This window comes from Lissotriton vulgaris, chromosome 3_1 (genome assembly GCF_964263255.1).
Source record: "Lissotriton vulgaris chromosome 3_1, aLisVul1.2, whole genome shotgun sequence".
Taxonomy (NCBI): Eukaryota; Metazoa; Chordata; class Amphibia; order Caudata; family Salamandridae; genus Lissotriton; species Lissotriton vulgaris.
Window position 1 is genome coordinate 1,949,979,004 of NC_141689.1, and position 24,292 is coordinate 1,950,003,295.

The 24,292-nt window shown below is 41.5% G+C and overlaps 1 protein-coding gene across 1 annotated transcript in view; it reads left to right on the top strand.

Annotated features, from left to right (window-relative positions):
• GALNTL6 (polypeptide N-acetylgalactosaminyltransferase like 6) overlaps window positions 1–24,292 on the top strand; it is a 2,516,565-nt gene that overhangs the window by 2,483,270 nt on the left and 9,003 nt on the right. Inside the window, exons 11-13 of the mRNA XM_086962433.1 lie at window positions 3,181–3,402; window positions 14,478–14,594; window positions 15,382–15,531. Coding sequence (XP_086818559.1) covers window positions 3,181–3,402; window positions 14,478–14,594; window positions 15,382–15,531 — 489 coding nt within the window. The remainder of the gene's footprint in view (window positions 1–3,180; window positions 3,403–14,477; window positions 14,595–15,381; window positions 15,532–24,292) is intronic.

Here is a 24,292-nt window from a genome sequence, read left to right on the forward strand (position 1 = left end):
TTCGTTTGTAGGCCTGAAGTGGTTGTTACCCTGTGGCCATGAACTTTAAAATATACTCCTCTATACTGCGGAATCCCATTTAAACTCCATCACCTGGATATTGTGAGCGAAGATTCTCTAGTGATTTCAGAGAAGCTCACCTTTGCTCTTCACAGAGACAATTACATTATTGGGACACCAGGCTTCTTTGGGTTACTAGATGCCAGAAAACCCTATAGAACCCCTGGTCCCAAAATTCTAAATATGCTCCCTCCCTCTTGCTTCACTTTCGCAAGTGCTTTTTTTTTTTACCAATAATGTGAACTGTTCTAACATAGAATATTTTTTATTGCATTATTCAATAAATTGGGAACAAATATTCATTATTATGATTAGACTATAGCTTTGTTGGGGAATATTTATTGTATGAATTATGTTACATAAGAACAAAATATCAAGATCCCATAAACACACCTATGATATGAATCAATCAATCAGAGTCTTATAAAGTGCGACTACTCATCCTTGAGGGTCTCAAGGTACTCGGTTCAAGGGGGCCAGGACCGAGGTTCAGTCAAAGAGCTGGGTCTTGAAGTCCTTTCAGAATTGCGGCAGTAATGGAGATTGCCTGTGGTGCAGAGGCAGGGAGTTCCAGGTCTTCACAGCGAGGTAAGAGAAGGATCTTCCTCCTGCCATGGTCTTGCTGATCTGTGCGATGGTTGCCTGGGCCACTTGGATAGAGCGGAGATGTCTTGTGGGAGATTAGAAGGAGAGGCGGTGGTTGGGGTATGCAGGTCCAGCATTGTGGAGGGCTTTGTAGGCATGTGTGTGAAGCTTAAAAGTGATTCTTGTATTGACTGGCAGCCAGTGAAGGTCTCTCAGGCGGGCGGTGATGTGATTGCTGCATGGGATCTTCAGGATGAGTCTGGCAGGGGCGTTCTACATGGTCTGCAGTTTTTTGGGAGTTTCTGGGTGGTGCTGGTATCAAGTTTGCTGCTAACGAGTTCATGGGTGACTATTTTCCTGGACTCTGTGGGGATCCACTTAAAGACCTTACAAAGGAGGTGGAGTGTGTAGAAGCAGGAGGATGAGACTGCGTTTATTTGGTGGTTAATTGAGAGCGAGGAGTCCAGGATGACACTGAGGTTTGGTGCGTGGTCCGTGCGCTCTGGGCCACCAAGAGTCATCCCAGGAGGAGGGGGAAGAACAAGGATGAGGACTTCGGTCTTGTCTGAGTTAAGCTTGAGGTATATATCTTTCATCCTTCATCCCGTCATGGAAGTTGCTCTTGTTGGCTGTGGTTTTGTCTGTGAGGAAGAGAATCAGCTTGGTATCATCGAGGTAGGAGACAATGTTGAATCCGTGGCTTCTGACGATGGCTGAAAGCGGGCCATGTGAATGTTGAACAGAGTGGGGCAATGGGAGGATTCCTGAGCACACCACAGGACAACTCTCTGTGTTCTTATTTGAACAGTGGAAGTCTGGCTCTCTGCGTTTGGCCAGTGAGAAAAGAGCAGATCAATTTGAGGGCTTTTTTTGTGGATGCCGACGCCATAGAGCCTTGCGCAGAGGGTGTGGTGGGAGATGGTATTGAAAGCAGCTAAAAAAGGTCCAGGAGGATGATGGCTGCCGTCTTGCCTCAATCAAGGATGGTGCAGCTGTCGTCTGTAGCAGCAAGAAGATCAAGCTCAGTGCTGTGTTTTCTTCTGAAGCCCGATTGGGAGAGGTCCAGGTTGTTGTTTGTTTTGACAAACTCTGAGAGTTGAGCATTAATGGCTTTCTCAATGACTTTGGCTGGGAAGGGGAGCAGAGAGATGGGTCTGTAGTTCTTGAGGTCCGTCGGGTCCAGGGGACACAAAGTGAATAAGGTTCATGATCCTGGAGGTGTGGTTTGTGTGAGCGTAGTCCAGTTGTTCAAGGTCTGCTGGTGGTTGGAGCCATTGGGTGCGGTGACTGCAGTATGATTTCTGATTTTCACTTTGAAAAAAATACCTAATTCCTGTGTTTCCTTTGGAATATAGAGCATAACAAAATCTAGGGCCTCAGTTACAAGAAATTTGCATAGGGCAGCACCGCAAGTCATTTTGCTGCGCTGCCCAGCGCCAATATGAAAGTGCAGTAATGCATGGTATTTATGAAATGCAAAGCATTCCTGTTCTTTCCCCATGCGCTGGTGCACAGTGTGCTGCCTAGCACCAACGTAGGCACCCTTGCACCTTAGTGCAAGGGTGCAACCGCTGCAGGCAGGATTGTTTTTGTGCAGGAAGGATCACCTTCCTGCCCCAAAAAAATCCAGAGAGGCGTTTTCCTATTTTTATGTGTGCTGCGAAATGCAGCACACATGAAAAGAGGAAAAAATGAAAAATAAAAATATTTCTCCTCGTTATGCCTGCTTTTGGCAGGCACAAGGTTTTGGTGCTGCTCCAGGTTTACATGATTAGGTAAATCTGGAGCAGCATCAAAATCCACGTGTGTTGTGTGGGAAAACACTCTTCAATGCCCATGGAACACCTCCTCAGCAGAGACTAAGGCAAGGCAGCGAATTGCACTGCTTTGTCTTATTCCATATCTATAACCCTACACAAAGTGGCTTTGCATGTCCTCATAGATATGACTGAGAGGCTTGCGCTGCCAGCGCATCAAAAGCAATAATGCCACGGCAGTGCAAGCTTCTCAAATGTATATACCTCTGTGTGACATAGAAACACGGTATTAAGAGACAGAAATCAATACTTTCCCTGTTTTCAGGCCACTTTGCAGTGGCGGTTAATTGGCCAGGTAGTGCAAAACCATGTCTTCAACACATTTTTGCACGTCAGTTGGTGTAAAATGAATAGGCACCAGATTAAATTTCTGTACTGTGGCCCCAAGACCCACATTAAATCGAACCTATCCCTACAGAGGGCGTTTATTGCACAGCTCCTACCGCGCCTTTCTGTTTTTCCCTGGGTAACAGCAAAGCTGCTGATTAATGTGTATTTAATTGATCTTCTTTCAGCGATTACATTCCAATGCGTCTTCCTTGTAATAAAGTAAATGCAGTCATCAATCGTCAGGATGAGACTGCTCCAGGCAGTTACTTGTTAAGAAGACAAAATGTACAAATGTGCCAAAGAAGGCTCTTGTCTCCCTGTCCCAACGACACAATCTTCAACTCTGCCGGATCATAATGTACTAACAGCTCTCTTATTTTGTGTGCAGAACCTTAAGCGCGTGGCAGAGACGTGGATGGATGAGTATGCGGAGTACATTTACCAGAGGAGGCCTGAATATCGGCATCTCTCCACGGGTGACATCTCGGCTCAAAAGGACCTACGCAAACACCTCAAGTGCAGAGACTTTAAGTGGTACATGACCGAGGTGGCTTGGGACGTACCAAAATATTACCCTCCAGTGGAACCGCCACCTGCAGCATGGGGAGAGGTAAGCAACATACATATGCTTACCCCAAAAGTGCCCTTCTAATTCTTTGCACAAACTGATGCACAAGGCAATTTTTCTCCTAATTTTTCAACATTATTCGTTTCTTAAAAAATAAACTTCAAATGTATATTAATGTTTTTTGTTTCCTGGTATTAACTGTAGAGCTAGGAGAGTGTGTATCATTTGGAGGGTTGCCTGGTCTGCTCATTAATGACAGAAATATGCAGACCACGTATCCAGGGTCGAACTTTGATATCTTATGTTGCTGGGCTACATAGCTCAACTGATGTAACCCAAGAACCAGCTTTTGCTTCTTTTAAAGCAGCCCCAACATGGAGCAATCCAATGCATTCAGAAGCATTCTTGAGTATCATTGGAATCACTCAATTTAGGGAGAAGCAGCGGAACCCCGGGGCCACATGGCCTTCCATCTGCAATTTGTAAAGACAACTTACAATTTTGGAGTAATGCAACGTGCAGTGTGTTTGATAACATTCTAACTAGCACGACCCCTTCATTGTGGCAAGGGGTGTACCTGTATACAAAAAAGGAAGCAGGGATGATCCAGAGAATTATAGATTTATAGCCCTGCTCGATGTGGATGCCAAATGTTCACCTCACTAATTCTTCAAGAGCTACAGAAATAGGCCAACCGAGTAAAAATATAATACCCTGGACTCAGAACAGATTCCCTAAAAATGTGGGACCCTTAGACAACATTATTATCAGTCGCGGCCGTTGCAGGTAAGATCGTTGGAGCTGGGTGGGGGGGGAAGGGGGGTTCGAGAGACGACCACAAGGGAAAATTTAAATAAATCATTAATTTTCCCACTTGGTCGAAAATCCCCCCCACCCGGCCACACCGCTCTTACCTTCAGCAGCCGCGGCTGATTTGATACCTGCCTTTCTAGTACGTAAAATCCTGGTTAACCACTGAGCTTTACATGAATGTTTTATGGACTATAAAAAAAGCCTTTGATAGCATTGAGAGTGTCAAGCTGTGGCAAAAAGCTGAGTAATTGGGGTCTTCCATCAACAATATTAAACTCCATCATAGCCCTATATTCCAACAATTGCATCCAAATTAAATTTATTATGGATGGCACCCTGTCTAAAAGAGTCCTCAGATATAAAGGACTAAAACAGGGCTGCGTTCTGGCATCTGTGTCAATATACTCACTGCAGCAATCGAGCCAGCTCTGAAATATCCAAAAACCTGCCTTCCAATATTGAAAGGCGGTAAAAACATTGTCACTAAAGGAAGATAAAAGGAAGGAAATAAAAGCTGACGATCAACACGTAGTAGCAACCTATACCAAGAATAAGCCCCAACCATATTCAGCCACAGCCGGTAGTGGGAGTACCTGCCGGGCGGTGAAGTGGGGAGGGGGAGGGTCAGGGTGGGGGTTAGTAATGTATGGATTATAGACTTTAACAGGTAAGTAAACATCTAAATAAATAAAACACATTTTGTTGCGTGCACTGCATCGCCAAATGGTATGCAGTGCACTCAATGAAATTCGTTTTATTTACTTATATGTTTACTTACCTGTTAAAGTCCGTAATCCATACATTACTACCCCCCACCGTGTCCCTCCCCCTCCCCACGTAACCGCCCGGCCGGTACTCCCACTACCGGCTGTGGCTGACCATATTTGATTCTACCACTGTTGAGCAACTGCAAGCTCAATTTCTTAAGATTACGGATGGGCCTCTTTGATGTTGGGGTAGTGACTTGGAGTGGGCGCAATTTGCGTAATTGCATTATGCAAATCTCTGCAAAATGGTAAAAAATCTCAGCGAACACGCAGAAATTCCGCAAACACGCGGAATTGCTTGTTTGCAATGATTTTTTCCTGTTCCCAATTGCTGTTTGCATACTCGGAGGGAAATATCTCGCGAACATGCATTTGAGAATGCGAACAAGCAAAAAAGTTCGCGAAGTCGCAGAATGCAGAATTTTGGGCAATTTTGCATTCTCCGCGGAATGCGAAATTACCCAAATTCCACAAGCAGAACGGAATTTACCGCCCAGCCCTAGTAGTGACCCGAAGATGGAAACATATACTTAGAGATAACTTGTCATTTTTGTCCTTTCCCAAAGGAATCTTTGGCCCAAGTCCTATGTGCTTGCCTCAGTTTTAAATGGCAAAACTACTTTGATGAAAGCCTCTATTTTGAGAACTGCAGATGTGTAGCTGTCAAAAGGCAGTTAACCATTGATTCCAGGGCATGGACAGCAGGCTCACTGCCTGCTTCGAATATTTCACGTTATGTGAATTTCACCAAAAGTGATGCCATTTCGAAGACATGGATTTTTATCTAATTGTATGTCACTGGAACACAGGTTCTACGAGACATTCCTTTTTTATATAAGGTATGCCCTCGTTTTAGGTAGATTCTGTTATCCTCGCCAGTTGGTAGGGGCTCTAGTCTCAGGTGCTCTATGTATAGATTTGAAGACCCTGGGAGGAGAATGGAACCTGATAGGTACCACAGAAAGAAAATGTGTGCTTGGATCTGGATGAACTCATCTGGACCTGTTGGGCTCTCTTTTGGTGGTATGTCTCGATCCATTGCATAACTATGCTGTCAAAATCCATATGGAACATGAGAGTTTCAAGTCGGGTTTAATGCTCAACAGTTTTGAAGGCAATGCAAAGGAACAAAAAGTACTGAGAGGTAGAGGAGACTATTATTCTCGATTTGTAAAGTGCAATCAACCACTTGAATTGTTGCCATTGTGTTCTAAAATATAAGGAAGAGTATTTTATTCAATATTATTAGGCAGATGGTTATAATCAGCTTCTCTTTGATCTTCCCTGGAAATGTCAGATGGGAGATCTGACATTTTGCAAAATCATCAGGCACACAATTTGCTTCTTCAGGAGAGAGAGTATTAATCTAAAGAGCATCCTCAATGGAATCATAGATAAGAGACATGTTAACAGCGGCAAGTAGTGGTGGCATAACTTACTCAAAGATGCCCTTTACTATAAATCATGGTATTACATATTTACATTCAGTCGCCTTGAAAGACTGAAAGATGTCTTATCACAGTGTACTTAGAAAGAGGGCTGTAGGTAGTCTAATTATGCTTCTGGGTGGGGTAGTTGTGCAGAATCAGGGGCTTTTAGGAAGATTTGTCAACATATATCATGCATGTTGTCCTATTGCAACATATATCCTGTCAGCTGCAGTCCCATGCCTCACCATTTTGCAGAATGATTCCTCTCACTGATGGCCTTGTGACACAGCTAAGCAACCTCTAGTCATTAATGTTAGATAGACTTACTAAACCATACTAAATCATATTTAATTTGATTTTACTCTGTCATTGGTTTATTCTCATACATGCCTCTCTAACCAAAGATGCCTTACACACTTTCCATAAAATTATCAAGTGTAAGACGAACCTTATCTTGACATCCTTTTCTTCAACCATTGTCATGCACTCCGCCAACTGATTTTTTATTGTGGTACTTGGCTCTGTACTCAAAAGCTTGAGACTGCTGTGGTACCAGTGCTGGCTGAGGCGAGTAGGAGCAATCTCTTTACCATGTGTCAAGCATAAGAACCCAAGATTTGCTGTCTTCCTTATTGCCAACACCTTAAGTGAAGTTGATTCCCAGGTGTAATAAAACACCATCCTATTGAAGCCCCAGGAAATCTGAATCCTACTATGAAAAGTGGAGGAAATTACTTCTTAAATGGAAACTCGACTTATAGACCATGTTAGAATTGCACTTTAGGATGCATTTAAAGTGCTTTAGAAATGTTTTCACATAGAAAATGACACATAGAAACAAGTTTTTGCTGCATAAACGTGAAATAATCTTTAGTAATACTGTAAATAATATATTAATCTCTCATATATTTAGAGGGAAGAGTGTTTATTAAAGTTTATACGAAGTTATGTATGAACATTTTTTACTGAACAATCCTTAAATGTGGCCCTTTAGTTATGTCTAAAAGCCTTTTTCTTTTTATTCTTGCTCATTGCTTAATAGAAGTTTATTTAGGACATTTTGCAACTTGCTTAAGAATGTGCTGACTTTAAGCTGATGTTTCTTTAGCTTCATCACACCACATTAGATCACCTACCAAATACAATGAGCTTTGATGTAACTGCTTGAATAAATATTTAATTAGATATATTTTATGAATATTATTGCTAGTTTACGTTGATCATATCCGACTTGCTTTGTATTCACAATGAGCATAGACAGCATCTTTTAGCTTAGGTAAGGATGTTCTCATTAGAACTTTCCTCCATGTAACAAAGTCCTGAAACAATGTTTTTCACTATAATGGCTCAATGTTTATAGTGGGAATCAGGAGAAGAACTATCGGAAGCTGACGACACGATTGGAGGAGCGGTTTCCATTGTATGAGAGGAGCTAACATCTAATAAGTGTGCTACATTATTAAGTGATTTTATATTATTGAGTATTCCTAGCTAGTTCACGAAAGTCTGTGATCCAGATTATTTTCCCCTGCCTTGCGACTCTTCTTTAGAGTTGGTTCTCTACTTTTGTTGCCAACAGCTACTGCTAAAGGTGACTTTCTTCTTTCTTCATCTAAAGACCTTTTCTGATCAATGCTACTGCAGCGATCATTCTATTATTGACGGTTGCCATTGCAGCTGTAGGCAACTCAGCTGGGTTGCCAGAATTACTCTTTATGAGTAGTTCATTTTTATATTCTGAATCTTATCTGTAGTTCATTTTATATTCTTAATCTTGCTTTTTTTCTGAAAAGAAAACTCTTTATGGTTCTATGTAGGGTAGATTAGGTTGCCTTAACTAGCTTAGTGACAATTTTCATGTATGGAACACTTTGTATTGATTCATGTCGCCACTGATCAATCTTTTATTGATATTTCTGTAAATTGACTAATCAGAATAAAGATGACAAAACAATACCAATCCCTTAAGATCAATAAAGGTGTTGAAACATCATCAACCTCTCTCTTTGACTTAACAGTTATAATCCAATCACTGATGAGATATGCATAGCATATGTCTTTGTTCTTGCTCCATTCTACCATGATGGCAAAGGTCCATTGACCTTTCAAGAGCCATCAGGATTTCCCAAAGGATGAAATCTGTACATTGGATGTTTAGGACTAAATTCCATTCTTGACTAATCCTCAGGCTCCTGCAAAAACAGTAAACAGAAAGAGAAGCATAGAAAAGAAAGCATTTTTGGAAGACCATTTAGAGGATGGATACACTTTCCAGTGCATCAAAAATGTCTTGAAATTCATATTCAGGCGGATATTTCGGCATAGTTGGAAGTGGTTTGGATGGTAAATATTGCTCTGGATCAGAAACATAAGGCATCAGTTACTAAGTATGGAAGACAGAATGAGGTCTCCAATTGGAAGGCAATTTCAAACAAAAAGCTACAGGATTAATCTGGTGAACAATCATAAATGGACCAAAATATAATGGTTAAGCCTTATTGATAAGGTATGACTAGGGAAAATACATCAAGATAGCTAGACTTTGGTTCCAGTAGCACAGAAAAGGTGATTGATTGTGAAGGCTCGCCATATTCTTTCATTTTGAGGTTAAAGTAACATATGTTATCACTGACTAATTGTTGTTTCTGTAAATGATTTATATAGCCAGTAGCAGCTGGACTCACAAAATCCAAGTGATGCAAAAAAGGGAAAACTATTGGATAGTAACAGTGCAAGCAGAATAATGGTGAGACTTTAGAGTCACTATGTGTCGGAATTTTGCAAGATAATTGTACTATTATTTGGGAGGTATTGCAGTAATTGTTAGAAATGGGGTTTCTGGTTGCCTAGGGTTGGCACCTAAGCGAAGCAGAAACCACCACTGTAGTCAGGGTAAGGGAGTAACACACCGAACATATCCCCTTCTCACTCCTTTGGTAGCTTGGCAAGCAGGCAGGCTTATTCAAGAGGCAATGTGTAAAACGTTTGCTCAACACACACACACCAGTGACACAACAGATACACCACAAAAGAGACTCCACAAAATGTTATATAAAAATATATAAAATATATTATACACAAACTATAGACCAAAACACCAAAAATCAGTAATCATGTTGACAACTAGGAAATTGTCAAAAACATCATAATGTGTGCAATCAAAGAAGGTCTGTTATGTGGCAAAACATCATGAACAAGCATTATTGTGCATACTGTGAAGGCATAAAATACATATATCAATGCGTTTAGGGCAGGTGCTGCAACAGATCATGAAATGCATACATGAATCACCCACTATCACCATAAATATTTTAGTGGCAGCGCCTTTCCTCTTCTTTCATATGCTGCAGGTAAGTAATGCTAGAACATAGGGCACAGGGACACCGGTGCACCTATTACATTATTTACAGTGATTCCCAGTGAGGGCTTTGCATCGGCAAATAGAGGGAGCCTCGATCGAGGTCTCCACCCGCAACTGTAGCAGAAAGGCAAGGGCCTCAAGGTATAGTCCATCAGGGGGAGGCACCTGCACTTCAGAACTCAGTGTGGCAACCTTACTGGGCCCCCTTCATGAAAAACAGGGCAGGTATCAGTTGCAGGCATGTGTGGATCCGCTGCGGTTTTGACTGCGAGGAGTGCAGTGTGCAAATACTGGGTCTGCTCAGGTACAATCACGGTGAAAGCACCCAAAAAATTAACATCACAGCATAAATTTGGGATGCTCTTAGATCAAAAGAGAGCAAATGCATGTGGTCTCCAAAAGAGACATTTTTTTTTTTTTTTTTGTGTCATTTATAGAGTGCGCAGCTACCCCAACGGGGTGTCCCGGCGCTATGTGATTGCGGCTCTCAGGAGGGAATCAGAGATGGCGATTAGCGGCGGAACAGGAGGGTTTTCAGAGCGCGGCGAAATTCTAGTTCAGTCTTGCTCATGCGTAGTTTAAGAGGCAACCTGTTCCATCGCTGAGCCCCACCTAATTCAAAGGTTCTTTCACCAGAACGGGATTTTTTAAATCTCGGAGTGACCAATAAGCCTTTGGAATTGGAGCGTAGAGTGCAGGAATTACAGTAGGGACGAAGAATTGATCTGAGGTGGGCAGATCCGTTACCCTGGGTGGAGCGATAGGCGAGTGTCATTGCCTTAAACTCGATTCGTTTGTTCATGGGGAGCCAATGCAAGTCATGAAGGTAGGAGGAGATGGAGTGTCTCCGAGGGAGACCACCTATCAATCGAGCAGCCGCGTTTTGGGCGGTTTGAAGTTTATGACAGAGGCCAGCTGAGAGTCCTAAGTAAAGTCCATTGGCGTAGTCCAAGTGAGAGATGATCAACGCATGGACTATTGTCTTTCTATGGTCACTTGGAAGATAATTAATCAATTTTTTCAAGATTTTAATCTTAGAAAAACAGGCAGCTACAACTGATTGAACTTGACAGTTCAAGGATAGCTGTTGGTCCCAGCTAACTCCAAGATTCCTAACTGATTCTTTAGGGCTTGGAGCTGGGCTTAGGTCGACCGGCCACCAGATGTTAGAGTCGAGACGAGACGGTTGGTTAAAAAAAAGCACTTCCGTCATAGTTGCATTCAGTCTCAGGGAGTTGCGATCCATCCAGTTGGCAATGTCTCGAATGCAGGATTTAAGGGGATCAAAAGTGATGGTAGTAGGGTTATCAAAAGTAAACAGTAATTGAATGTCATCCGCATAGGATGTAGTTTTGATACCAGTTTTAGAGATCATCTCAGCTAATGGAGAAAAATAAACATTGAAAAGTAGGGGGCTTAATGAAGAGCCCTGCGGGACACCCCATTTCAATGGCTTAGGGGAAGACTTAAAAGGGGGAGTGTGTACTAATTGAGTGCGACCTGATAAGAAAGAGCTGATCCATTTGAGCACATTGCCCTGGATTCCAATGGATTTCAAACGATCCAGTAGGATTGGGTGAGAGACGGTGTCGAATGCTGCTGATAGATCCAGCAGCACCAACACCGCTCGAGATCCTCTATCAAGGGGCCAATGTACGGAATCTGCCATCTCTATGAGGGCAGACTCCGTGCTGTATCCCTTACGGAAACCATGTTGGGAATCGTGGAAAAGATCATGGGTCTCAATGAAATTAGCAATTTGCTGATGTGCAAGCCGTTCAAGTATCTTAGCCAGTGCCGGGAGGAGGGATATTGGCCTGTAATTAACTGGATTACTAGGATCGGAATTGGCTTTTTTTAAAAGTGGGACAAGATAAGCTTGTTTCCATTCTTCTGGGTAATGACCTGTGCTGAGGGAGGTGTTCCATATTGTGTTAAGGTGGGGGTTGAGGAGAGGGGCCAAGGCTTTAAATTGTTTTACTGGCCAAGGGTCCACTGGGGATCCAGATCTACATCTTAACAGCTCCTGTAAGGATGCCTCTTCAGATATAATATCAAAATCAGCGAGGATAGGACCAGACGTGGAGATTTCAGTGCAGTTCTAAAGGTGATAGGTATTATCACTGATGGGGAATGAGGCCTGTATCTGAACAATCTTGTCCTCAAAAAATTCGGACAGTTGGGAACAAAGTTCTTGAGAGGTAGGTTGTTGTCGAATTAAAGCCTGAGGGTCGGTGAAGGATCTAACAATAGAGAAAATTTCTCATGGGGCATTGCTAGCTTTATTAATTCTCTCCGCTAGGAAACCTCTTTTGTGCTTAATAATTTGTTTTCGATAGTCTTTAAGGGCCTTACGGTATACCAGTTTACATTCTGCAGAATACCCAGATCTCCACCTCCTTTCCAGAGCTTTACAAAGTGATTTTTGTTGACGTAATTCGTCAGAGTACCAGGGGGCTGCAGGTGAGGCCCTGAAGGTCTTTATTGATCTGAGGGGGGCTAATGTGTCAATTGCATTAGTAATCCAGGTGTTCAGGTTGTTGATACAAGAGTCCAGATTGATAGCAGGGAGGGGGTTGCTGTCTTTAAGATGCTCTTCCATAGAGGACAAGGAGATTTTACTCCAATTTCTTCCCTGTACTCTTGGGATGGAAGTAGGACTGTCTAGACGGGTCAATAGGATAGAAAAAGGGACTAGACAGTGATCCGACCAAATTACTGGAAGGGGAGCTTCTATTGTTATATCTGGGAGATTGGAAAATATTAAATCCAAGGTATGGCCAGCCTTGTGGGTGGGATAAGCGACCAGCTGTTTCAGATTGCAGGCAGCCAGAGAAGATAGAAAATTGGAGCTGGCTAAACAGGAGAGGTCATCAATGTGTAAGTTACAGTCTCCGAGTACCGAGAAATTGGCGTACCGAGCACAGGACTGAGTGATGTAATCTAAAAGAGCTGGAAGGTGAGAGAGGCTAGAAGAGGGGGGTCTATATAGAAGGAGTCCTGAGAGGGATATAGAGCCCGAGAGTTCCACACAAAAAGGAAGCCCATCGATATTATCGATAGGATCGAAAATCATGGATGAAATTTCCCACTTGTTTTTATAGATGATAGCCACCCCACCCCCCTTTTTGCCACCTTGGCGGTTAGCACAAATAATGCTATAACCCTCTGGGATGGCCAGGGAGATGGCAGGGTTGGTATCTTCAGTAAGCCATGTCTCGGTCAGAAACAAAAGGTCCCAATCGTTATCTGATAGAGATTCATGGATATCAAGGGAATGCTTGACTAATGACCGGCAATTAATCAAGGCGAGTTTAATGGATATAGATAAGTTAGGAGCTCTCGATCGTATCCCTCCAGGAGATTTAATAGGGACCTCTAAAGTGTTAAAAAAGGAGTCACAGGATGAACAATGGTTGTTCCCTTGATAAAGATCCAAAGGGCTGAGTAGATGCTGGACACATTGCGTAGGACGCAAGGAGAGTAATGTCATTCGGTTGTAAGCAATTCTTACCGGACTTATGTATCCAATAGCATTTAATGATAGTAAAGTGTTCTTAACTGATGCTGAGTGCTGCTGTGTGCCCCCAACAGTTTGGATTATCTGAAGGATCTTTTTGCTCTCTCAGGATATTGGGCTAGATGTAGTAGGTAATCGTTTGCAATTACCAAATAGCTAATTGTTGCTATTTGCTATTTGGTGACCGCAAACTCCAATGTACGAAAGTATACTTTACACTTTCTGTGAATCTCAGTGGGTCACAGAAAAACCTACCTCATTAATATTCCTGAGGTAGGTCTCTGTTTGCGACTTTTTCGGAATCGCAAAAATCACATGTATGGTGGCCTGCTCGAGTCAGCAGACCAACATGCCTGTGATTGCTTTTCAATAAAGTAATCTTTTTTTACAAAATGCAGCCTGTGCTTAAAAAATGCTTACACATACATTCAGGAAGGGGAAAGGGTCGCTTGGGAAACCCTTCCCATTTACGAATGGGTTACCACCTACTTGAAGTAGGTGGTAAAATGCAAACATTTTGCAACCACATTTTGGTCTCAAAACTTTCACACTTACCATTGTGATTCGGAATTAGGAAGAAATACCCTAAACACACCCCATCCTAGCCCCAAATCGCAAACCTAATTTGTGATTTTGTAATAGGTTACTGAATTGCAAATTGGGCATTTTACATTCATTTGCAAAAGGCCTAATTCTCCGAATTAGGCCTTTTGCAATCAAAAACAGCTTTGTACATCTGACTCACAATAATTTACAATAACAGTGGAACATTAATATTTATTCCATCTTCAGTTCTCCAAGTGATTGGTAAAAAGAACAATTGGCAATACAATAGGTGGTTGGGATATCCATTATGTTTGTGAGAGAGTATCCCATCCGACCAACTCTAAGTCAGACCCTTAAGAGTCATATTCACAAATGCCCCCGTGTGTTGGAGAACATACACTTTTGTGTACAAAAACTGCTTAAACTAAAGATGAGCACAGATGGAATCGGGGGCAAACCCATGTATAATTGAAAGCCCAGTGCAGGACACCCATAGAGGAACTGGAAACCCCAGAATCTGCAGCCAGTTCAAGCATGGGAGGTGCACAAACAAAGTGGTCAAAAGGGCCATTTTTGATGCTGATAAGTAGAGCGGATCGATGTCATAGAACAGCGTATCCTCACTCTCTCACTCCTTTTGCTCTATGTTATAAAAGAGCATGTGATGTTTTCTTCTGCAGATTCGAAATGTGGCAGCAAATCTCTGTGTGGACAGTAAACATGGAGCCACTGGCACTGAACTGAGGCTGGACACTTGTGTGAAAGATGGCTCTGAAAGGACATGGTCACATGAGCAGGTATTGAAATTGGTTCTTCACATTTTTATTTATTGTAAATCCAACATAAATTTCTTTAGTGTACTGAAAAAACTATTGTTATACAATGTTGATAGAAACTCAAATATGACCATTCATAACCAAGAATGAGGTTTTAGCATTTTATCAGAAGTGAATTAAATATTGTATTTTGGATAGTGATCCCAAACAGAACAACAAAGGCCATCAGTTTTTGTAGCCGGATAGGTTTTAAGACCCACTGGATAACATTAGCCATTTCTTCTTACTGCAAAGAAGTGTGATCATTGAATTTCTGAACAGTAGTAGTGATAGTGAACAGTATAATAGGAGTCATCTGTTTTGGACGGAGGATCAATAGTCAGATCTCTTCCCAAAGGATAACATTAGTCCAGTATGTCTTGTAAGAGAGAATTATGACGCTGACATTCTATGAACTGTGGTGTAATGAGTAATGACACATTTAACCTGGGAGTCAGTTTTAAAGTTATCATTAGCATATGCGACTAAGGAGTATTTAGATAGAAAAACAGATTAATTTTATTTTGTGACTTTGTTGACCTTTCCTGTGCATAGAGTGATTAATATGAAACTTAATTAAATTAGCTGTAAGTGGTCTAATCGTTTTAAAGGAATTGCAATCATTTTTTAGATGCAAGGAGGCCTAATTATTAAAAGGTGAGCTCTTCCTTTAGTCCTGAAATCTGCGTATGCATCTTTGGATGGTTAAGACGTTCAATTTGACTTCCTACTTAAAATTGTAATTTCCTTTCTTATTCCCTTTGTATAGCTCTTTACCTTTGGATGGAGAGAAGACGTGCGCCCTGGGGAACCCCTTCATACTAGGAAATTCTGCTTCGATGCTATTTCTCACAGCAGCCCTGTCACACTGTATGACTGTCATGGCATGAAGGGCAACCAGCAGTGGAGCTATAGACCGGTAAGCTTCACACCAGTAGCTGGAGCCTTCTTGCCTTCAAATAACATAACACACATGTGGTTTTTGAAATGCACACATTTACCCCATCGGGCACCTTGGTGTTGAATAACAGGTGTTTATAGTTACCCAACTCAATGGTACTCATTTTAACATCATCTGAAGGATGAAAGGCTGAAGGAGCCTGCTGGTACACACACCTGCAGCCATAAAATCAAAGTCTAGTTTTCGGAGTGTATGCATTAGTCCAGTGAGACAACAGACCTGGCATAAGAGCTATTGGGCACTAAAGGTCTCAGCAATGGACATTGCTCTTAATGACAGGATGTACCTGTGTTTTCATAGAGCATGTACTTGCTGACCTCTATCTGCTAACAAAATGAATTTATATCAATGCACAGTGTGCTTTGATCAATTACCAAGTTTCAACGCTTTATTTAATGCATATGTTGCATGTTTATGAGACTATGAGGGAGTTAGGTATTCTGCCCAGACTGGTGCCAAAACTGAGTGCATCACAAAGGCTGAGTCTTCTAAGAGTAAAACATCTGGAACTGGTTTATCATCCTGGAGGACTTTGAGGAAAGTGACAACTTACAGTCAGCTCCACTCACTGTGGAGCCCTAGAGCGGTGGGCGTCTAATGAGTCAACCCATCCGGAAGGGATGTGACTCACGCAAACCATGACCTTAATGATGTGAAAGATAGATCATAGACTCTGTCAGGTAGACCTGGCCACGTCAGGCCCAGCAAGATTCTAGGGTTTATGAGAAGGTGCAGCATTAGGCTGGAGTTGCCCAGAGATAAGCATTTCTAAAACACTCATTTGTTTCCACAGTAGATGAACAACAAGCGGGACAATAAAATATGATAAAGCCCCAAAGCTAGCAGCAGGCCCCAAGGCCCTTACCTTAAAGCCTTATATTTTTATATCTGTGAACGCTGACCATGGTGCTCTGCCAACGAGCAAATGACCCAGTCAGGCTACAAGAGAAGCCCTTAAGCCCTTAAGCCCTTAAACCCATGGACAGTAACATGGTAAGTAACAATTTTGAGACAACACCCGTCCTTATTGGTATTATTCATTAAGATAGTTTCATGAATGAAGGGACTAAATAGTCCATGAGCCTAATAGCATCAAATGATTCGTACAGCAACACCTTACTTGAGAATAAAACGATTTATCTTTGCAGACATTGGACAACAATTGCAAGGGATCAATTGCAAAATTCCACCCAGTGCCATGTGTCCTCTGTGCCAAAGCCAAACAATCAAAACAATCAAAAAAACTTAGGCAAAGGGCTAATTTAGTAGTAACAAATAACCCAAAAGGTTCTCTAGATAATTCATATTACAAAAGGGAAACGTCCTTTTTTCTTTGCTACTGGGAAGTGTCAGACATTTTGACCCTATAGCTAAAATAATAGGGTCTCATCAGGACTAGGAAATATGGGAACTACCTGGAAAATCAAATGTAAAAAATAAGTAAGGTATCTGAACTGGAGTGGCTAACTATGACATATGTAAGACAGGGCATTACCAAAAAGTCCCTGAAAAATAGGGCTAAAATGTGCAAAGGCATGCAGAGTGGCTAGCATGCACAACCAACTGTGTAACCAACTGTGTAACGACTGTGCACGATGGATTTAGGCCCAGATCTTTGTACTGGGGTGAATGTATGACATTGTTCTACATTCTGTCCATCAACTGTGTTTTTTGCAATTTTCACCCGAGTGTGCTGGGTATACTCAGACGTGAGTCCCAGGCTCTCCACACCACTGGAGTCAAGCTATCCAGGCTGAATGAAGGCTGATAGCCTAAAACCGGTCCTTGGATGCTTGATTCGGGTCTGGGAAAGACATGGCTTGGTAGTTCGGACTGGACTGTTCCCATGGGGCACAGGGTCAGAGCTGATTTGCATTTAGCCAGTGTCTAACCCAGGGTGGTGTGGAGTGCAAAAAAACGATGGATTTAGGCCCAGATCTTTGTACTGGGGTGAATGTATGACATTGTTCTACATTCTGTCCATCAACTGCGTTTTTTGAAATTTTCACCCCGAGTGTGCTGAGTATACTCAGACGTGAGTCCCAGGCTCTCCACACTACTGGAGTCAAGCTATCCAGGCTGAATGAAGGCTGATAGCCAGAAACCGGGCCTTGGATGCTTGATTCCGGTCTGGGAAAGACATGGCTTGGTAGTTCGGACTGGACTGTTCCCATGGGGCACAGGGTCAGAGCTGATTTGCATATAGCCAGTGTCTAACCCAGGGTGGTGTGCAGTGCAAAAAAACGATGGATTTAGGCCCAGATCTTTGTACTCGGGTGAATGTATGACATTGTTCTACCTTCTGTCCATCAACTGTTTTTTGCAATTTTCACCCGAGTGTGCTGGGTATACTCAGACGTGAGTCCCAGGCTCTCCACACCACTGGAGTCAAGCTATCCAGGCTGAATGAAGGCTGATAGCCAGAAACCGGTCCTTGGATGCTTGATTCCGGTCTGGGAAAGACATGGCTTGGTAGTTCGGACTGGACTGTTCCCATGGGGCACAGGGTCAGAGCTGATTTGCATATAGCCAGTGTCTAACCCAGGGTGGTGTGGAGTGCAAAAAAACGATGGATTTAGGCCCAGATCTTTTTACTGGGGTGGATGTATGACATTGTTCTACATTCTGTCCATCAACTGTGTTTTTTGAAATTCTTTTTTTTTGGCACAAGCATTACATTTGATTCTTCCTTGTCATTTAAAGCACAGGTCAAAGCTGTCTCGGCCAGCTACTTTCCTACCATGAAGTCCCTGAGGAGGATGTTGTATCTGGTTGTGGTGGCTTCCCGAAGACCTTTGTTCATGCCTTTGTTGCCTCAAAATTGTACAATGTCTGGGCTTAGCAACTTGCCTATTGCAACAACAACAGCTCATTCAAAATGCGGCTGTGTCTTTAAGTCGTAAGGTTCCTATGCATCATTCTGTCTCTGCTCATCTTTTCAGTTTCACTGATTACCGGTTCTAAGCCACATCAAATTCAAAGCACTGCTCTTTGCCTATAGAACTCTGGATTAGAAGGGACCGCAGTATTTGAGAAGCAGACTTAAGGCCTACTGTCTGGGCATATCCTGGAGGTCCAATTCTTTGAAGCTCCTGCACATCCTAGGGTTTGTAGGGCTAGTCAGGGTAAGAGATGTTTTGCTTTTCTTACAGCTAAGCTTTGGAACTCACCTTCGGTAGCTATCTGCATTGTACAATCAGACTTGATCTTCAAGAATGACCTGAAGACTTATTAATTTAAAGGTTAGGCCATTGACCTAGGCTGTGTAGTTTGTTTCCGGGGTGATCCTGCTGCTAGTGCCCGGACACTCTCTCTGAAGTAGCCACACAGTTTACAAATGACAATTGGATTGCATTGGAATGGACCTCAGACATCTACTTTTCAGTACCATTCTAGACCTGTACATATTCTACCAGGAAGGACTGTTATGCATCTACAAGGGCTGCCACTCTGCAGGACTGCTGCTCTAAGGAACTGCTTCCCTGCTATGCTGACCTACTGATTGCTATCCTCTTGGAAGAAGAACTGAACCTGCAACTTCATCCTGAACCCAGGACTCCAGAATGACTCAAATGGCTAGTCTGCTGGCCTTCTCATCTAAGCCTCTGGGATGTAATTGGCTCCCCAACCAGCTCCTAGACCCAGCTATATTTTGTGTTCCTGACCCCACAAGTGGTGCCACTTAGGTCCTGGACCCTTCATGTGGCTAACAAGCTCCTACATTCAAGATTTTGCGCTCTTTGCAACAACCAACAGGCCCGTTTGCACCAGAACCACGCTGCTTGCACTGAAATTAAGCATGATCTGCCACCAGCCTGTTTTTTGGCACAACAGTATGTATAGCTGGCGGGGTACCCCAGACAGGAAGCTCCAGTCCACTCCAGCCGTCCATCTGCGACGCCCAGCCTGGTCCACTGAACAGCCCATGCAAATTGTGAATGTACATAAACCGTTATCCTTAGAGAGAAAATAATGTAAAAGATAAAACAGCTCATGTATTTATGAGCAAGAAACAGAAACACTTGACATTTAGATAACATATCTTACTCAAAATCAATTTAGCAAATCTTTTAGTCCAATAGATTGTTCGGCATTTTACCAGATTCAGGAGAGGCAGGCTGCTTTATGGATCCATCAGAATGATATTCCTACAAGAAGAAAAACATGTGAACCAATTACAGGCATAGATAAAACTCCATTGACTTCAAGACAAGTGTATGAATAGACTTTGGAGCTGAAACAAGCTACTTATGTGAGACATTCTGAAAAGATTGGCTGCAATTTTTCATATTCATTTTTGGATACTGTTTGTTATGACAACATAATTCAAAGATTAATTCAAAATCTATATTAGTGTGTTTATTTAAATATTGAAGTCCGACATTACATCCGATATTGTGATATCCTATTTTGAGCAAATTAAAAAAAAGGAAATAGCATCCCAGAAGTGTATTTAGAGCTTCAAAGTGTGCTTAGTGTGAATAGTACAGATTACTTACCTCCTCATAGGGAATACTACAGTGTCATGAACCTGATTCCTATTGCCACAAATCTGTATGGTCATATATTTCCTTTGACTATTCAGGTTAATGGACATTAAAAGAAATGTATTGAAGAACATCCAGTAACATGCTTTGTTAGACATGGTATCGCCTGAAGATGCCCCTATATTCTTTGTTTCAAAATGTAAGGGAGTTGAGACTATGAGTAGACTATTGAGAACTTAACAGTATGTTAGTACAAAATCACTATACTTATCATTCATTTCAGTTTTACCAGAGCAACTTGGTAGTTTCAAAATGTTTGTTTTTTGGATATAAGGGGAGCTTATATTCTTGTAGGAATAAGGGCAAGGGGTGAATGGAAAACACCTTCAATCTCTTAAAGCAGTCCACTTCCCTTGAGAAGTGGCATGGCAAATTTCTGTTCTATTGGCTCCCCTACTATCGCTTCAGTTCTGTCTCGGTTTTGCATTCCTCACAGTCAATGTTTTGTTTCACTTCCCAGTGACCTTTACCTGAGTCTGACATGCCTCTCAATTATGATTTAGTTTTGTTAACTTACTGACTGCCTGAACCCTGACTGGCCTCTGAAATACTTTTTGTTGTACTTTCTTTGTTTACTGTCCCTCTTCTTGACTTCTGGGTTTCCCATGGACACAGAGTTCTACCGTTGATGATATGGCTTCCTTTGCATGTGTCTTGGGTTCACTGCAGCCTGCCTTTTTGAAGCAAGTAAGGATGATGCATGTATGTACACATATGGTATTTCTATATAATGTTCTTGCAAAAGAGCAGATGAGTGCTTTATATTGTCAAAGATAAGTATAAAGTCTACAAGTAAGAGGAGTTCGAACTTGGTTGAGGATTATCAATGGATTTTGATGCAGTCTTTTAAAAGAGGTGAGTCTTTAACTCTCTACTAAATTGGAGCATCACTATGGTGGTCCCGATGGATACAGGAATCATGTGCAGATGCTAGGTGTGTGGATTGAAAATGCCTGCTCCCTTTTTTTTTTTTACATGTTTTAGTCTGCAGTCTAATGAAGGCCTGGCAGTGGGTGTGGTAAAATCCATCAGAGATAGATCACTGAGGATGCTGACATGAAGCGCTATTGAGAATTCCTTGAAGTACGAGAGATGGGTGTTTGCAACACTCCATCTTTCACCTTTCTCACTCACTCCCAATCCCCCTCCCTTCCCAGGTTTAGTCCTGCTATTCGTGCTCACTCACGAGCGGGTGGAGCTGCATTCTCTGTAGTGGGGCAGACTGTCTTCAGACTCTGTCGATTAAAGCCCACAAATCCTTCTCTCTCTCAATCTTTCTGTCTAGGACATACTTTTTCACACTCTAATGTTATTACAAATTCTGTATTTCACACCCGGTATACACATGTTGTCAGAGACTCATTTCTATACTTTTTCAAACACAGTCATCTGCAATTGAAACTTTTGTGATCTTCATTCACACATCTATGATCTGTGGCTATTTAATACAATCAGGAGGACTTAGTTAATCATGAAATCTGCTCATAGGTTGTATTTTCCACAACACTAAGTTTAGGGTTAGAGTACATGAGGAATGTCTTAGGTGACACTTAGGCAGGAAATCAACCATATGAAATTCAGGAAGGCCTTAAAAACCTGGCTGTTTAACATCTAGAACCTGAACCACTCAATGCACTGGATCATCAGCGCCGGGAAACCCTTTGTTGGGTAGCTGTAGCGCTATACAAATGAAACAAAATAAATAAAAATAAATGTCCGGTGGACTAGAAGACTGACAGTAAAATGCACTATATTATCATAGGTTTCCCTATACATTTGGGGCTATCTTTGAATGAGGTTGGACAGTATGACATGAGTCTACTGTCCAAGGACATGTAATAAGTTGATCGCTGCAGCACATCTGGTGTTCACCTTGTACTAGAAGATTTTCTTCATATCTGTCTAAAGGAAGATGATATCTAGAGGCATTATTCGTGCCTGTCTTCAATGATAGGTAGGGATTATTGCATGAGAAGAAGCTCTTTATTACACTACTGCAAACCAGATATGCTTTATACTGCCCTGCCCAATAAGAACTTAATTTTCTGTACAGCATGCTGGAGAGAGTAGAACCAATTCAAGAATGAAGCTGGCATGTTTGATTTTATAGCAGGGACTTATTTTTGTAATCCATCACCCACAAAAAAACTCGTGCATATAGAACTCAAATCCACTTACTCAGCCTCGGGTGTGAGACAAGTGTGCGTGGCTTCTTCAAAGTGTGTTTTTTGGTGACTTGTCACCAAACTGATACCCTGCACCTGGGTAAGAAACTCCACAAATATGTGCTGCAGATGTGATGTCAGAGCTTTGAACTTCATCACTTGACTTTGTTTAGGTGCCTTGTCACTACAATGAGTTACTGTACTCGGACTGTGACCTGTTGTACACTATATGCTCCAGTTTGGAGACAGTGAAGCCAGCAAGAGAAGAGGCTGCATCCCTCTGCAAATTCAGAGCTCTTCCAAAAAACCATTTTAACATTTATAGCTTGAACTCCTCATCTATAATCTACATGCAAATTGTAGAATAGAATTGTAGAATAGCTCACTGTATCCAGAAAGGCCACTTTAGTATTATGAAGCTCATGCATGTGTTGTTGTTGAACCATGCAGTATAAATCATGGTCTTGCACCTCTTATGATCTGGATACCCCTTCAGAGACCTGAACAATTGATAAAGAGCTTCATGAATTGTACGATTTAAGGAATGAATTGCTATTCCAAGAACACCCTTTTATATTGGGGATAAAGTTTTAATATGATTCCAGTTCAGATTTTCCAACATGCATTTTGCCATAGATAGGCGCTGAAAGACTGTTGATTATACTGTGATTAGGCTACAATTAAATATGTACCTTAACAATTAATTAAGGTATTGAGCATATACCTTAATCATACTAAACATCATATCTTCTTTGTAAAAGTCAGACATTGTTCCACCTTCCAGAAACAATCCATGATAGTATGGGCTTTGCTACAGAAACTCAAAGTCTAATGAGCATGTGCTTGAACCTTTAGACAGCTCACAGTGGCATGTATCTTCTTCCTGCATTTCTAAGTACAGAAACAATATTAGTCACAGGAATTGCCAATGTGCCCTTAATTCACACAGAAGATAATTACACTGAAACACTAAATGCTGATAAAGCCATATGTTTGGGGGTATTCACATATATGTTGTATGTCATAGCCTATCTTAATGCACACCACAAACTACTCCTAAGTAAGAGTAAGTTTGTTTATAAGTTTTGAAATATAAAATGTGCATCTTTCAAAGTGTGTAGCAGATGAGGGTTCCTCACTTAGATATTGTTTTATAGCATTTCAGTGAAAATACACAGATTTTCTGTCCTGTGTCAAATATGTATATTATGATGAAAATCCTAGGAAAACCTATTCCCAGAGATTTTTTGAAATCCCCCAAAAGTAAGTAACCTACACAAACCACACACGAGATTTCTAGATTGTCAACTTGGATCAAAAATATTTGTAACTCTTTCCCTCAATCTACTAATACAAATACATTCATAAATAGCATTCATGTTTTATTGCTAAATTAAACATGCAAACACAATTTCCTGCAATACCTTAAACTTCAAAAAATTATATTATATGGCACTTTTTTAGCTTTGAATGCATAACTGGATATCATCAAAATATAGATAACAGCATATTAAAAAATCCATTGTTTTGTCCCTCTCACTCTTTGGATTGTGTGGGACATCTCATGGAGGTGAGTTCACACAGGGACAGATGTGCACCTCTAGTAATGCAACTTGAATTGATAAAGTAACTTGGAACTTCTCCAAGTTAATATATGTGTAGCAGACAGCACAACTCAACTACAAAGAGAGATAATCACAGGGCATACTCTAGTCTTGAAAAACATAAGGCTGAACAAGTGTTTTTTCGAGAAATTAATGTAAAAATTGGAGACTCAGGTAGGTTCAAATAAAAAAATCTATAGTTCACAAGTACATGTCATGTGTAACAAAACATGTAAAGGTACAATCTTGATTTTCAAAATTGGTAAAGTCATAATAATAGAGAAAACAATGGACAATATTGATGTTTTCTAATGGTAAAAAGAATATTAGAGTCATGTATCCTCCTATGAATGTCCATCTGGATTTGTCCGCAGCCTTTGACACGGTCGACCATGTCACTCTT